General features: G+C 45.4%; 1 protein-coding gene across 1 annotated transcript in view; it reads right to left on the bottom strand.

Annotated features, from left to right (window-relative positions):
• The window catches only part of LOC112216284 (arf-GAP with coiled-coil, ANK repeat and PH domain-containing protein 3), a 91,419-nt gene that overhangs the window by 40,183 nt on the left and 34,057 nt on the right, over nt 1-17,179 (bottom strand). The window contains exons 2-4 of the mRNA XM_024376165.2: nt 12,225-12,282; nt 7,427-7,546; nt 5,338-5,391 (exon numbers count right to left, since the gene is read on the bottom strand). Coding sequence (XP_024231933.1) covers nt 5,338-5,391; nt 7,427-7,546; nt 12,225-12,282 — 232 coding nt within the window. The remainder of the gene's footprint in view (nt 1-5,337; nt 5,392-7,426; nt 7,547-12,224; nt 12,283-17,179) is intronic.

Raw genomic sequence — 17,179 nt, 5'->3', positions numbered from 1 at the left:
GGAAGGGACCGAGAGAGGAAAAGGGAGGGGAGGAAGGGAGCGAGGGAAGGAGTGGAGGAAGAGAGAGAGGGGAGGAGGGGAGGGAAGGTAGTGAGAGGAAAAGGGAGGGGAGGAAGGGGGAGAGAGAGAGGAGGAGGGCGCGAGAGAGGGAGTGAGTGGAGGGAGAGAGAGGGAGAGAGGGAGGGAAGATCGCGAGAGGGAGAGGGAAGGGAGGAAGGGCGCAAGAGGGGGAGAGAGGGAGGAAGGGACCGAGAGAGGAAAAGGGAGGGGAGGAAGGGAGCGAGGGAAGGAGTGGAGGAAGAGAGAGAGGGGAGAGAGGGAGAGGGAAGGTAGTGAGAGGAAAAGGGAGGGGAGGAAGGGCGCGAGAGAGAGAGGAGGAGGGGCGCGAGAGAGGGAAAGGGAGGGGAGGAAGATAGCGAGAGAGTGAAGAGAGGCTTTGGGTACAAATGTGACGGCACTACTGAATCTTTACCACAGCTACAGAACAGTACATGGTGAAGAGAGCAAATTGTTATTTTCTGGCTTTGCCCATAACACAATTGAATTTGATGTCCGTGTTTAGCGATTAGCAGGGTTAGGTCAGAGGTAGGGTGGATGGTGGCCCATCCTCTCTCTGATTGAGGGACAAAGTGATTGGCAGCTGGGAGATTGTCTGTGTCCGGATTAGAAAGCAGATTTGGGATGAATTTTAGAAGACCGTGTAAAGTGGGTTGACCAAAGTAAACCCTCCTTAACCACATACAGTAACTACGGCACATGATTTGAACACAGCATTGAGTGATCTTAGTACACGGAAAATAACATACCTGTGGATCAACATACAATTACAATGACGTCACAAGATAATTGTCTTAAGACTTTTAGACCACATACGTCAGCATGGCAAACCTAACATCACCACGAGCCATGTCATTTTCATCCATTAACACCAGAAGTTGTAACCACAATGCTACAGAGTACTGGTGTAAATCACAAGGTATTTACACTGTTTTATTACTCTATAAACGTCACTGGGTCCAAAGAAGGCAAGAGAGAGAGAAGGAGAAAGAGAGAGAAGGAGCAAGAGAGAGAGAGAGAGAAGGAGAAAGAGAGAGAGAAGGAGAAAGAGAGAGAGTGAGAGAAACAGAGAGAGAGAGAGAGAGAGAGAGTGAGATAACGAGAGAGAGCAGAGAAAGAAGGAGAGAAAGAGGTAGAGAAACAGAGAGAGGAGTGCACCAGAACAGTCCTTCCTCAGGATCTAGCGCCCCACTTGATTAGCAAACGAAGGAATTCCTCTTTTTTTTACACGAGAGTCTGCCTCATCCAACCAGCCATAAATATGCTAATCATCAAATCTGCTTTTTGTGCTTCTGACCCTTCTAAAGGTTTGTAGGATCGCTCTCAAATGAAGCGGTGTCTTAGGAGGCGGGTGCCGAGTTCGGCAAGGCAGAGGGAAAACACTGAACAGCAACATCTCTCTCTGTCGCTGTGTGTGGCGATTGTTCTGCTTTGTCTCATCTAAGATCATAAGCCACAAAACAGCAAGTGAGAATAGAAATCTTGTGCAACCAAGAAATCTCCCAGACATGTGGATAATTCAAATCCAATCAACAAGGCCTGTAGGGCCTGGACATAAACACTAGTGGTTGACAGAGTGGACACCCTCATGGGATGGCCATCTGACATGTTGATGGATAGCCTGGGGGAGGATTGAAGTGACTGCTTGCTCTGCGTCAGTAAACCACAAAGTTTTAACTAGAGAGGTTTGTAGTTAACATGCCTCCAGGTTGCTCACTGTGTGTGTGTGTGTGTGTAGACTGGACACAGAAAAGTGCTGAGGGGTTTCCTAGCCCAGCCTGGCTCAGCTCAGCGGTTGGGTTGTGTTGAGCAGCCTGGCTCAGCTCAGCGGTTGGGTTGTGTTGAGCAGCCTGGCTCAGCTCAGCGGTTGGGTTGTGTTGAGCAGCCTGGGGCATTCCCAGGCTGCTTTGCGGCAACAGCAGCCTGTGGTGACAGCAGCCTGTGTGTAGCCGCTTTGTGGTGACAGTAGTCTGTGTGTAGCTGCTTTGTGGTGACAGCAGTCTGTGTGTAGCTGCTTTGTGGTGACAGCAGCCTGAGATGACAGCAGCCTGTGGTGACAGCAGCCTGTGTGTAGCTCCTTTGTGGTGACAGCAGTCTGTGTGTAGCTGCTTTGTGGTGACAGCAGCCTGTGTGTAGCTGCTTTGTGGTGACAGCAGCCTGAGATGACAGCAGCCTGTGTTGACAGCAGCCTGTGTGTAGCTGCTTTATGGTGACAGCAGCCTGTGTGTAGCTGCTTTATGGTGACAGCAGCCTGTGTGTAGCTGCTTTATGGTGACAGCAGCCTGAGATGACAGCAGCCTGTGTGTAGCTGCTTTGTGGTGACAGCAGCCTGTGTGTAGCTGCTTTGTGGTGACAGCAGCCTGTGTGTAGCTGCTTTGTGGTGACAGCAGCCTGTGTGTAGCTGCTTTGTGGTGACAGCAGCCTGTGTGTAGCTGCTTTATGGTGACAGCAGCCTGAGTTGACAGCAGTCTGTGTGTAGCTGCTTTGTGGTGACAGCAGCCTGTGTGTAGCTGCTTTGTGGTGACAGCAGCCTGTGTTGACAGCAGCCTGTGTGTAGCTGCTTTATGGTGACAGCAGCCTGTGTGTAGCTGCTTTATGGTGACAGCAGCCTGTGTGTAGCTGCTTTATGGTGACAGCAGCCTGTGTGTAGCTGATTTATGGTGACAGCAGCCTGAGATGACAGCAGCCTGTGTGTAGCTGCTTTATGGTGACAGCAGCCTGTGTGTAGCTGCTTTATGGTGACAGCAGCCTGTGCGTAGCTGCTTTATGGTGACCGCAGCCTGTGCGTAGCTGCTTTATGGTGACAGCAGCCTGTGCGTAGCTGCTTTATGGTGACACCAGCCTGTGTGTAGCTGCTTTATGGTGACAGCAGCCTGTATGTAGCTGCTTTATGGTGACCGCAGCCTGTATGTAGCTGCTTTATGGTGACCGCAGCCTGTATGTAGCTGCTTTATGGTGACCGCAGCCTGTATGTAGCTGCTTTATGGTGACCGCAGCCTGTATGTAGCTGCTTTATGGTGACCGCAGCCTGTATGTAGCTGCTTTATGGTGACCGCAGCCTGTATGTAGCTGCTTTATGGTGACCGCAGCCTGTGCGTAGCTGCTTTATGGTGACCGCAGCCTGTGCGTAGCTGCTTTATGGTGACCGCAGCCTGTGCGTAGCTGCTTTATGGTGACAGCAGCCTGTGCGTAGCTGCTTTATGGTGACACCAGCCTGTGTGTAGCTGCTTTATGGTGACAGCAGCCTGTGCGTAGCTGCTTTATGGTGACACCAGCCTGTGTGTAGCTGCTTTATGGTGACAGCAGCCTGTGGGTGTGGAGGCAGAGCGGCTGGAGATAAATTGTCTTAATTAGGCCAAGATGACACAGGTGCTCCCTGTGTGAGGAAAGAGAGACTGTCATCTGCCGACTGGGGAGAGGTTCACTGATCCTTCTACCAAAACAGAAACAGGGGTGGTGGATAGAGTTTATATGGACTAGAAGAACAGGGAAATGTAAAACACATATCCTGTATGTCCTGACAGTAGACATCTAGAACAGTAGACATCTAGGGTATATACAATGGGATCACAACAGCACTTAGCATAGGCATGTTGGGACAGGGGGATATTTGTTCCAATCATATAAGGTCGGATATCTTCCACCCACTCTGTCTGCACCAAGCAATCCGACCCCTACTGTACTTAGCTAGCTTAATCTATTTTGCAGTGAAATGCTGTATAAACTAGAGGTAGACCGATTAATCGACATGGCTGATTAATCTGGGATGATTTCATGTTTTCATAACAATCATAACAAACCACCTGTTATGCGAGTGCAGTAAGAAGCCAAGGTAAGTTGCTAGCTAGCATTAAACTTATCTTATAAAAAACAATCAATCTTAACATAATCACTAGTTAACTACACATAGTTGATGATATTACTAGGTTCACTAGCTTGTCCTGCATTGCATATAATCAATGCGGTGCATGTTAATTTATCATCGACCACAGCCTACTTTGCCAAATGGGTGATGATTTAACAAAAACACAATCGTTGCACAAATGTACCTAATCATAAACATCAATTCCTTTCTTAAAATCAATAAACAGAAGAATATATTTTTAAACGTGCATATTTAGTTAAAATAAATTAATGTTAGCCGGCAATATTAACTAGGGAAATTGTGTCACTTCTCTTGCGTTCATTGCACGCAGAGTCAGGGTATATGCAACAGTTTGGGCCGCCTGGCTCGTTGTGAACTAATGTGTTAAATTTATGCAAAGTTGATAAATGAGGCCTCAGATCTTGTCATCCCACTTGAGAATTCTACTAACGTAGTGAATCCAATCTAAATGTAGCAGAATCCCCCTCCCTTGGACCAGGATCTAGAGAATCCCTCCTGGCTGACCCTTACAGGGAACGTGAAGGGGTGCTTTGGGGGTGCTTTGTCTACAGGGGTGCTTTGTCTACAGCTGCCAGCTTCTCAGCTCTGGATGGTCACATTTGCTGTACCCCTGCTGATTATCCAGGGAATGTGTGCAAATAAATACTGGTAAGTAACTGTTTAATTACATTAAGACTTGGCAATAAGCCCCCACCTCTCTCTTTCCCAGCCTCTCCCCTTCAGTCTCTCTTCCACTCTCTCTCCCCCAGTCTTTCCCCCAGTCTCTCCTCCACTCTCTCCACTCCAAACTCCCCCAACCTCTCCCCCTGCAGTCTCTCCTCCACTCCCCCGTCTCACACCAGTCTCTCCTCCACTCTCTCTCCCCATCTCCCCCAGTCTGTTTCCCCCAGTTGTGCCTCACCTCTCTCCCCCAGTCTCCCCCGCCCACCCCAGTCTCTGCCCCACCAGTCTCCACTTCAGTCCTGTCGATGTTAATGAGACTTTTCCTATAGTACACGATCAGCATCCTGTAGTCCACGATCAGGTTGAAAAGTGGGGGAATTGACCTTCAAGAAAGTGTGCTGATTTGCAGATGGTCATAGTTACACGACCACAGAGAGTCAGGACAGCCATCAAATAACCGAGAAAAAGCGACATTGAATGATTTGTGAATGAAATGTTGCTGCATGTTGAATCATTTAAAGCCAGGTCAGACTGACCCCCTAGGCTTGTGTTAGAGGGAATAGGAGACCCAAGCGAGGCCTAAATGCCGGTCTATGTTAGCATTTCAAGATGTGATGAAATCACTGTGCTCAGTACTGCCTGGTCCCTATGGACATACAGTATCTGGACTAGAATATGTGGGGACAGTTTGGGGAAGAGGGGACACACACACACACACACAAGAGACTTACCATGTGGTAGTTGACTATTTCCTGGAGGCTCTCCCCACACTTCTCCAGGCACTCCTGCAAGGAAAACAAGACACAATAGCTTCAGAATATTGTATTACAGCATATTAACAAGATTAGAGACCGAGAGATCCAGTTCACTTTGCTAATGCTGCTATGACAAGTCCAAGAGCCACAAAAAAATACAAGAGTGCAAATTTGGATTAATTTTATTTATGAAAGTAGCTAATTTACACACACAAATAGTCATATTAAGTTTAAATTGGTCAATTTTACTGGTTGACACTAACATTTTTAGTAAAAAAGAGGATTGTTTTGTTATTGTACAACATTAAGAGAACAAAACTAAGGGAAACATCACTGGAGGCCAGGCTGTTTTATATTTGTACAATGAAAAATGACAAATAAGAGCAGCATTGATCCTCAGAATTAGACATAAGGGTAAACCTATTGGGGAGCCAAGCACTAGCAGTCCTTAATGTTGGTGGACAATCAGCTCTTAGGGAGAAAGTACTGGAGACGCTGGTCTTGAAAGCCTGGCCAAGACGTACTGTAGTAAGTCCCCACTCCAGGCCTGATTCCTCCTCTGAGACTGACTAATCCATTAGTAGAGTATTCAGGTTTACACACAGACTTACTCAGGCATGCGGTCAGAGAGCAGGAAAGCACCAACCACTCCCAAGACTAAGCATTAAGTAGAGAGCCCATGACATTCAACCAAATGTTTTATAAACTCAGCAAAAAAAGAAACAGCCCTTTTTCAGGACCCTGTTTTTCAAAGATAATTTGTAAAAATCCAAATAACTTCACAGATCTTCATTGTAAAGGGTTTAAACACTGTTTTCCATGCCTGTTCAATGAACCATAAACAATTAATGAACATGCACCTGTGGAACGGTTGTTAAGACACTAACAGCTTACAGACGGTAGACAATTAAGGTCACAGTTATGAAAACTTAGGACACTAAAGAAGCCATTCTACTGTCTCTGGAAAAAACACCAAAAGAAAGATGCCCAGGGTCCCTGCTCATCTGCATGAACGTGCCTTAGGCATGCTGCAAGGAGGCATGAGGACTGCAGATGTGGCCAGGGCAATAAATTGCTATGTCCGTACTGTGATACGCCTTAGACGGCGCTACAGGGAGACAGGACGGACAGCTGATCGTCCTCGCAGTGGCAGACCACGTGTAACAACACCTGCACAGGATCGGTACATCCGAACATCACACCTGCAGGACAGGTACAGGATGGCAACAACCCAACTGAGTTACACCAGGAACGCACAATCCCTCCATCAGTGCTCAGACTGTCCACAATAGGCTGAGAGAGGCTGGACTGAGGGCTTGTAGGCCTGTTGTAAGGCAGGTCCTCATCAGACATCACCGGCAACAACATCGCCTCTGGGCACAAACCCACCGTCGCTGGACCAGACAGGACTGGCAAAAAGTGCTCTTCACTGATGAGTCGCAGTTTTGTCTCACTGGGCGTGGCGATCGGATTTGCGTTTATCGTCAAAGGAATGAGCGTTAGGAGGACATCCTCCTCCCTCATGTGGTACCCTTCCTGCAGGCTCATCCTGACATGACCCTCCAGCATGACAATGCCACCAGCCATAATGCTCATTCTGTGCGTGATTTCCTACAAGACAGGAATGTCAGTGTTCTGCCATGGCCAGCGAAGAGCCTTAATCCCATTGAGCACGTCTGGGACCTGTTGGATCGGAGGGTGAGGGCTAGGGCCATTCCCCCCAGAAATGTACGGGAACTTGCAGGTGCCTTGGTGGAAGAGCGGGGTAACATCTCACAGCAAGAACTATACAAATATTTACACGTTACATTTTCTGAAAATAAACGCAGTTGACAGTGAGAGGACGTTTCTTTGTTTGTACATACTACTAAACTCAGCATAGGGAGACAAGTTATGTGATGAGCCTTAAATATCCAGAAAACATAGATGTACCGGTATGTGTCGTATGTGATAGATATTCAGTCAGTGTGTACAATAACAAGGTTATGAGGCTGTAACCTAACCAATAGATGAGTGTTGAATAGACTTGAAATTGGACTTTATTCTGGATCCAACTGAACCTCACCGAGATCATCTCATCCTTCTTGCATTGTTGGGACAGGTCCCGGATTCCATTCACAAAGAGTTTGTTGGCACTGACATACGCCTTCCCTGCCTCGATCATCCCACTGCATAGCTTCACCAGCTAGGGGAGGAGAGAAGAGAGAGAGAAAGACAGAGAGAATGAGTGAGTGTGTGTGTGGGGATAAGTAGAGGAAAGTAGGGTCTGTATACAGAACATCAAATTATATATCTCGCTACATACAAGTCGATTCCATTCTTAAATACTGTGTACAGTAGAGGGACTTTCTCTGGCTTGGAAATGGACTGGTGAGATAAAAACCTTGAATGGGCCGTCCATGTGATTATATCACTGAGATGCTCTTGCAGACCATATTTTTCCCTTTCCACAGCAAATACCTGCATCATATTCCCACCTAACCCTTTTCTACATTTAAAAACATGCTCACCACACTTGGTGATTACGTCCTACGGCTGGCTGCATTTTAGCCCCCTCCATGATCATACTGTATCACCCACGGTAATGTGTGGTGTGGTGGAAAACATTCTCACATGTTAACCTGTGACATAAGAATGCAACTAAACACGCATGTCACTACTGAGGGGGAAATATGGTCCAGGACTGGGGAATTAAAACCAGAGTGTTTAACTGTGAAGACTTGTTGGTTTTAACCACAAAGATACATCTATCAACTGATGTATCTACTCTATGGTTTAGCATAGGACAGGATCTACTGTAACTGCCAAAATACTCTTCCAATCCACACACTGACGAATACACAAAGATCACTAGTCACATTACTACACTGAACAAAAATATAAACGCAACATGCAACAATTTCAAAGATTTACAGTTCATATGAGGAAATCATTTACATAAATAAATTGGATTTGGATTTCACATGACTGGGAATACAGATATGCATCTGTTGGTCACAGATAGGGTAAAAAAAACAGTCAGTATCTGGTACTGTCACACCCTGATCCGTTTCACCTGTCCTTGTGCTTGTCGTCACCCATCTTCCCCATTATCCCCTGGGTATTTACAGTGACTTGCGAAAGTATTCGGCCCCCTTGAACTTTGCGACCTTTTGCCACATTTCAGGCTTCAAACATAAAGATATAAAACTGTATTTTTTTGTGAAGAATCAACAACAAGTGGGACACAATCATGAAGTGGAACGACATTTATTGGATATTTCAAACTTTTTAAACAAATCAAAAACTGAAAAATTGGGCGTGCAAAATCTACAAAGGAGGAGGGATCAGCGTAAGGAGGGGGGCTGCATCCAGAACCGGAGCCGCCACCGAGGGTAGATGCCCCCCCCGGACCCTCCCCTATAGGTTCAGGTTTGCGGCCGGGAGTCCGCACCTTTGGGGTGGGGGGTACTGTCACGCCCTGATGTATTGTCTAGGGTTTTTGTATTGTCTATGGTTTTTGTATTGTCTAGGGTTTTGTAGGTCTAGAGGTTTTTGTATACCTATGTTGGCCTGATATGGTTCCCAATCAGAGACAGCTGTTTATCGTTGTCTCTTATTGGGGATCATATTTAGGTAGCCATTTCCCTTTGGTGTTTGTGGGATCTTGTCTATGTGTAGTTGCCTGTCAGCATTCGTTTGTATAGCTTCACGTTTTGTTATTTTGTTAGTTTGTTCAGTGTTCATTCTTTAAATAAATAAGAATGTAAGCACACCACGCTGTGCCTTGGTCCGATCCTAACAAACGTGACAACAGCACTGGTGGACATTCCTGCAGTCAGTATGCCAATTGCATGCTCCATCTCAACATTTATGGAATTGTGTTGTGTGATAAAACAACACATTTTATTGTGGCCTTTTATTGTCCCCAGCACAAGGTGCACATGTGTAATGATCATGCAGTTTAATCAGCTTCTTGATACAGTGGGGAGAACAAGTATTTGATACACTGACGATTTAGCAGGTTTTCCTACTTACAAAGCATGTAGAGGTCTGTAATTTTTATCATAGGTACACTGCAACTGTGAGAGACGGAATCTAAACCAAAAATCCAGAAAATCACATTGTATGATTTTTAAGTAATTAATTTGCATTTTATTGCATGACATAAGTATTTGATACATCAGAAAAGCATAACTTAATATTTGGTACAGAAACCTCTGTTTGCAATTACATAGATCATAAGTTTCCTGTAGTTCTTGACCAGGTTTGCACACACTGCAGCAGGGATTTTGGCCCACTCCTCCATACAGACCTTCTCCAGATCCTTCAGGTTTCGGGGCTGTCTCTGGGCAATACGGACTTTCAGCTCCCTCCAAAGATTTTCTATTGGGTTCAGGTCTGGAGACTAGCTAGGCCACTCCAGGACCTTGAGATGCTTCTTAGGGAGCCACTCCTTAGTTGCCCTGGCTGTGTGTTTCGGGTCGTTGTCATGCTGGAAGACCCAGCCACGACCCATCTTCAATGCTCTTACTGAGGGAAGGAGGTTGTTGGCCAAGATCTAGCGATACATGGCCCCATGTATGTCATGCAATAAAATACAAATTAATTACTTAAAAATCATATAATGTGATTTTCTGGATTTTTGTTTTAGATTCCGTCTCTCACAGTTGAAGTGTACCTATGATAAAAATTACAGACCTCTACATGCTTTGTAAGTAGGGAAACCTGCAAAATCGTCAGTGTATCAAATACTTGTCACACTGTTTAACTGCTGACAACTGAACTTTTGACATGTAGCCTAATATATGGTTGACTACAATGTTTGTTGTTTCTTTCTACATTCGCAAGACATTGAATCAAGGCCAGCCTCTCTCACTCTCACCCTGCTCGAGATACTCTTCTCAAGAAAAGTGCCATTTCCTAACAGCTGCTAGCCAGATTCAATTCAGGGCTGGCCAACCAACCCTATCCTCTCATGTTAATCACTCAAAGCCCTGTAGAACTGGGAGTGAACTGGACATGGGCTGCCAGTGTTTTCTGTTGAGAGGAGAGTCCTACCTGTTTCCCTACGGGAGGGAAAATAAAAGGTGGAAGAGACAGGACTAGTGGTTTGACAGTTGGGTTCATGTTGGTGTACAGTAATGCCCTTCTTCTGTGTATTGTGGCAGTACACTAGTGGTTTGACAGTCATGTTGGTGTACGGTAATGCCCTTTGTATTGTGATAGTACACTAGTGGTTTGGGCTTCTGGTGAGAGTTAACATTGTTGAGGCAAATTCAAACCCATATGAGTAACTTGGATATAACACTTGATATATGGTTCTCACGTATGTTTATTACTCAACAGTTAATACCAGAAGATGTAAGCTACAGTATGTATGAACTATATGCTAACCACCATATCATGACACCAGATGAGCGAAATAGCCTTTTACCCTCACATACTGTCAAACAGAAACATTCTGCACTTTTCACCGTCATTGCTCATTTGGAGCCCACTGCAGGATACCAACAGTGATGTTAGTGAAGCAGCAGACTAACCTCCACGACACATAATTCATGGTCAAACAGAACAGATGGACTCGTGACATCATGAGCATTAACACAAAGCATCAGGCTCCCTCATTTAGAGAATTACCCAAAGCATCAGGCTCCCTCATTTAGAGAATTACCCAAAGCATCAGGCTCCCTCATTTAGAGAATTACCCAAAGCATCAGGCTCCCTCGTTTAGAGAATAACCCAAAGCATCTGGCTCCCTCGTATAGAGAATAACCCAAAGCATCAGGCTCCCTCGTTTAGAGAATAACCCAAAGCATCAGGCTCCCTCATTTAGAGAATTACCCAAAGCATCAGGCTCCCTCATTTAGAGAATTACCCAAAGCATCAGGCTCCCTCGTTTAGAGAATAACCCAAAGCATCAGGCTCCCTCATTTAGAGAATAACCCAAAGCATCAGACTCCCTCGTTAGAGGGTAACCCAAAGCATCAAGCTCCCTCGTTAGAGGGTAACCCAGTGCTTTGAAAGCCAGTCTAATGCATTCTAATGCTGTCAGTCCTCTTCCCCTTTTCCCCCGCCCCGCAACGTCACGTTTAGTCCACACAAACCTGAGCTATGCTTTCCTTTTTAGTTGCACCCAGTACTCAGTGGTTTAACAAAGACGAACTTACAACAAGCACACAATGTTATACTGATGGGTGAAAATGTACAATAGTAGGATTCTCCAACCTGTCTACTGGTCCTACTCAGATTGTCTAGATTGGAGGGCTTCATGCCACTTTGTTAATCAGTGTGTGTGTGTGTAAACTGGGCACTCTAGGCAGTAGTGTAGCAGGTTAAGAGGTTTTAGCTACTATCACCATCATCCTTTAATCCTACCATATACAGTCCTGTATGTCTCTAATCTCATTAACAGTGCAGTAGGAGATGGGATGTACTGTAAACTAAAAATAACTTAAATATGCTGCAATGGATGTATCACATGCTTTCTATCAAAATAAAACCTATGAGCACTAGAAGCCAACAGTTAGCAGGACAACAGTGGTTTAGTTAAGCAATAAGGCACGAGGAAGTGTGGTATATGGCCAACGCAGAGTGCCTGCATACAGCACTTAGCCGTTGTGATATGTTGGCCATATACCCCTAGAACCTGAGGTGCCTTATTGCTATTATAAACTGGTTACCAACGTAATTAGAGTAGTTTTGTCATACCTGTGATACAGTCTGATATACCACGGCTGACAACCAATCAGCATTCAGGGCTCGAACCAGCCAGTTTATAATATGGCTTATACTACAGGGATAATAGGAGATGTAGGATATCTGAAAAGGCTTCCTGTGGATTGCTAAAAAGACAAAGAGATATTAAAACAAGTATTTCTTACCTTGTCTAGTTTAGCTTCAATCTCTACCACCTCCGTCTCCACTTCATCAATGTTTGCCCTGCAAGATAAAAAACAGGACTTCGTTAGTACAGTAACATTGTATGTATCATCATTTTTTCGCTATATACACACACACACCACATATTTCCCATGTCCTTGGAAAGAGTGGGGGGGTTACATAAATCTTAGGCTGGCAGTGAGGTTCTTGGATCTGAACACAGACATGTTCAAGCCGAGACATACAGGCTGGTTTGGGAGTACTCTGAGGAGTGTTAACTGGCTAAATGAAAAAGAGATGCTGGCTGGGAACAATTGAACTCAGACATGAGAGTGACTGGATGTTCTGTAGAGCTGTCGCACCCCAAAAACCCCTCATCTAGTCACCGCCACCACCACACCCTAGAGCATATGGGAACCTCTACCTCTGCCATGCTGTGAAGGAGTGCCCTATCCTAGCCACAGCCCACTCCTAGCCCACACCACTGTTTATACATGCTTCAGCTGTGGGTGTGCACTGGGGCAGCTTCCTCAGATGGCTTGGAGACCACATCACAGGGTGCGATGACTGATATAGGGAGGGATCGGGGAGGAGGGCTGTAATGTAATCATAACAGCTCAGTGAAACAGATCTACAGTATATCTGCTACTTTCTCACTGTCTGCCCTGTGGGACTGGGAAGGTTTTTACTTGACTGGAGTCAGTCAGTGTAAATCAGAAAACACATCTTCTTCCCTCTTAGCTCTCTGTGTATGTATCTCCATATTAGCAGCGAGCAGCATTAAGTCCCTTGCACGTTTTCCATTAGAACAAGAGGAGATAGAGAGAGCACTGCAGCACTCTCTCTCTCTGTGATGAAAGTAACTGTGTCATATATCGGCCATGAGTCGCTGCCAGGCCTGCTCCATCTCTCTCCCTTTCTTCCCGTCTTTCTCTCTCCCTCTTCTCACCCCATCTTTTTTCCCCTATCCTCTCTCCCTCCTCCTCGTCTCCCCCCTCCTCCATCTCCACCTAGATTAGGCCGGTTGGCTGACTCAGGCTACAGCATGCAAGTCTCAAGGCTCAGGGGGAAATACTGTAGGACGCCACGTGCTCTTGTCTTCCTCTCTGCTCCTACAGCCATGTGCTCTTGTCTGCCACGGTCTTTCTCTCTGCTCCTACAGCCATGTGCTCTTGTCTGCCACGGTCTTCCTCTCTGCTCCTACAGCCATGTGCTCTTGTCTGCCACGGTCTTCCTCTCTGCTCCTACAGCCATGTGCTCTTGTCTGCCACGGTCTTCCTCTCTGCTCCTACAGCCATGTGCTCTTGTCTGCCACGGTCTTCCTCTCTGCTCCTACAGCCATGTGCTCTTGTCTGCCACGGTCTTCCTCTCTGCCCTCACAGCCAGAGTCTTTACTGTCACTACTGTATGCCCATTCAACTGGACCATGTATGAATCCTCCAAACAGGGAATATTGGAAGAAGTTAATGGATTCCAACCATATTGCCTAATCAATACCAAACAGTCCTTCCTAATCAATACCATATGTCTGTGTTTTTATAACCTACAGTAAACCAGTGTTTCCCAACTCCGGTCGTCGAGTACTCCCAAAAGTACACATTTTTGTTGCAACCCCGGACAAAAATATGTACTGTTGGGGGTACTGGCAGACCTGAGTAGGGGACGGATTCCCCTGTTAATGACCTAAACGGATTCCCCTGTTAATGACCTAAACGGATTCCCCTGTTAATGACCTAAACGGATTCCCCTGTTAATGACCTAAACAGATTCCCCTGCTAACTTCTTGATGCACCCATCCCGTTACCGGGATCATTTTTGTCAACAATCCACCTAGCGTGTCAGATTTCAAAAAAGCTTTTCGGCGAAAGCATACCAAGCGTTTATGTAAGGACATCTCTCTCAGCAGACAAAACATTACAAACAGCTAGCAGCCAAGTAGATTGGTCACGAAAGTCAGAAAAGCACTACAATGAATCGCTTACTTTGATGATCTTCAGATGTTTGCACTCACGAGACGCCCAGTTACACAATAAATATTCCTTTTGTTCCATAAAGATTATTTTTATATTCAGAATACCTCCATTTGGTTGGCGCGTTATGATCAGAAATCAACACGCTCGAGCGGTCACGACCGGGCAGACGAAATTTCCAAATAGAAACATATCAAACCTTTTTTATAATCAATCCTCAGGTTGTTTTTACAATATATAATCGATAATATTTCAACCGGGACTGTAGCTTCTTCAATAGGAGAGAGAGAGAAAATGCTCCAAACTGTTGCGCATGCAAAACGCTGCTGGCACCCAGCCATCCAATGATGCGATGTGATCTTTCTCGCTCATTTTTCAAAATAAAAGCCTGAAACTATGTCTAGAGACTGTTACACCATGGGGAAGCCATAGGAAAAGGAATCTGGTTGATATCCCTTTAAATGGAGCGAAGGCAGGCAATGGAACAGAGACTATTCAGGAAAAACAGCACTTCCGGGTTGGATTTTCCTCAGGTTTTCGCCTGCAATATCAGTTCTGTTATACTCACAGACAATATTTTGACAGTTTTGGAAACTTTAGAGTGTTTTCTATCCTAATCTGACAAGTATATGCATATTCTATATACTAGGCCTGAGAAATAGGCAGTTTCATTTGGGTACGTTTTTCATCCAAACATCAAAATACTGCCCCCTACACTCAACAGGTTAATGACCTAAACTGATTCCCCTTCGAGACGTTTAGGCTTACTGACCGCACCCACCAGTAATCCTACTGCAAGTAACTCATAATGTTTTCATAGCTGATGTCAGTTTTACATAGCCACGTTAATACATGATAACACCTGGGTCCCAGGCATCCTCAGCTCTGCTTTTGTGGAGCTATATTTTGCTCATGCCACTGAGAGCATGACAGAGTTACTACCCTTGTAATGTCATGGTTCTTTTACTCTCCCATGTGTCTGCAATGTGTGATGCTTAAACGGTGACCCATTAAAAAAAGCATTTGCAGTTTATTCTCTTATTCTTTCTGAAGTTTCTTAAAGACTTGTTCTTCTTGTGACTGAGCATATGTATGGTAAACACTCTTCCTAGTTCCTACAGTATGCCTTTTTCTAATCAATAATATTGTTATTAAATAACTATTGTTATTGGCAATAAAGGACAACAGTGAAGCATAGACAAACTAGGTTGGACAGGGCTTTAATTCAAAAACGTCCTGTATCGCAGGTGCATCGCATTTTCCCTCCTGTCCATAGCAGAGAACTAGAGTGGACCCCTGCAGGCAACACGTCTCTCCTCTGCAGTAGCCTAGCAGAGCTAACATGGAGTGGACCCCTGCAGGCAAAACATCTCTCCTCTGCAGTAGCCTAGCAGAGCTAACATGGAGTGGACCCCTGCAGGCAACACGTCTCTCCTCTGCAGTAGCCTAGCAGAGCTAACATGGAGTGGACCCCTGCAGGCAACACGTCTCTCCTCTGCAGTAGCCTAGCAGAGCTAACATGGAGTGGACCCCTGCAGGCAACACGTCTCTCCTCTGCAGTAGCTTAGCAGAGCTAACATGGAGTGGAACCCTGCAGCTGTTAGCCTTCCAGATGTGTCTCTTTTGTGGTCGGGCTGGCTTGAGGGACAGCTGCTTCCCCTGGCCCCCAGGCCCTTCACGCCCACTGCACATGACTTCCATAATGGATGAGCACAGTGTCCCTAGGCTCGTCACCATGGTAACCATCCCCGACGTGGGCCGCAGCAGTCACACTTCAGGGAGTGTGTAGGTTATATGACACAACATGGTGTTCCAGCCTCGACCACTTCCTGTGCTGAGTAGCCTTTAATCAATGGACCACTGCTGTTAGTAACTAATCAATACACCTTTACTGCCACTCAATAACAATAAACATGTCTATAGTTCTCTCACTCACACCACCAGGAAGTGCTATGTTCACCACATTGATGTATATTACTCAATACAGTGTTAAAAGGTGTGTACTGATGTCTAGTGAAATATGAATGGAATAGGGCTGTCCCCGGCTAAAAATAATATTGATTGACCGAGAGTCATCTGTTCTTTCCATCAACCGAGTGGTCAAAATGTTTAAATGTGTACTTTTTCATATGTAGACACACACTATGTTTGAATAAAATCAACTATAATGTAGGCTACTGAGCTTGTCTGATGCTTTAAGCACTGAGATTAAAAATGAAGACACACAAATTACTAAAGAGGGAGCCAGAGATCAATATTTAAAATGTTATTTAACAAGTCAGTTAAGAACAAATTCTTATTTACGATGACGGCCTACCCCGGGCCGACGCTGGGACAATTGTGCGCCACCGTATGGGACTCCCAATCACGGCCGGATGTGATACAGCCTGGAATCAAACCAGGGACTGTAGTGATGCCTCTTGCACTGAGATGCAGTTCCTTAGACCGCAGCGCCACTCGGGAGCCCAACCAGAAGAAACAAACATGTTCCTGATCCTTCACCTCCCGTTGCTGCTGGCCTTCGCAGATTCTGCCGTTACACTCCTGAAGTTGCCAGGTAATACGCTACACCCTCGCTGATCTGCGTGCCAGTTAGGATTTTCAGTTTAATTTCATTTATAATAAGTCTTCATATCTCAAAATCAATGTCATGTGGCTAGTCAAAATTCTAAATGAAAATGATCCAAATCTGAAAGTAACTTCCATTGCCATTATGTAAAAATAGCCTACATAAAGCCAACAAATAAAAACATTACAGACCACAGGTAGAAAATATCCCATGAATCCGATTGGCTACGCATGGCCTGATGGCAAGGAACTGGAAACATTCTATCAACTATTGTATTAACTTGGTCAAACTTACAATGTTGCATCAAATATTCTGTCCCTCAGAGTTTCCAGTGCCAGTGAGCTCAGCTGTAGGCTCTTTTTTCTCAAGGGATAAGAAGTAATCAGGTAGGTCTATTTTATGATTCCACCGGATCAGA

Source organism: Oncorhynchus tshawytscha, linkage group LG16, assembly GCF_018296145.1.
Source record: "Oncorhynchus tshawytscha isolate Ot180627B linkage group LG16, Otsh_v2.0, whole genome shotgun sequence".
Classification (NCBI taxonomy): Eukaryota; Metazoa; Chordata; class Actinopteri; order Salmoniformes; family Salmonidae; genus Oncorhynchus; species Oncorhynchus tshawytscha.
The sequence above is the reverse complement of the archived record's forward strand: the minus strand, read 5'-3'. Positions and strand labels throughout refer to the sequence as shown.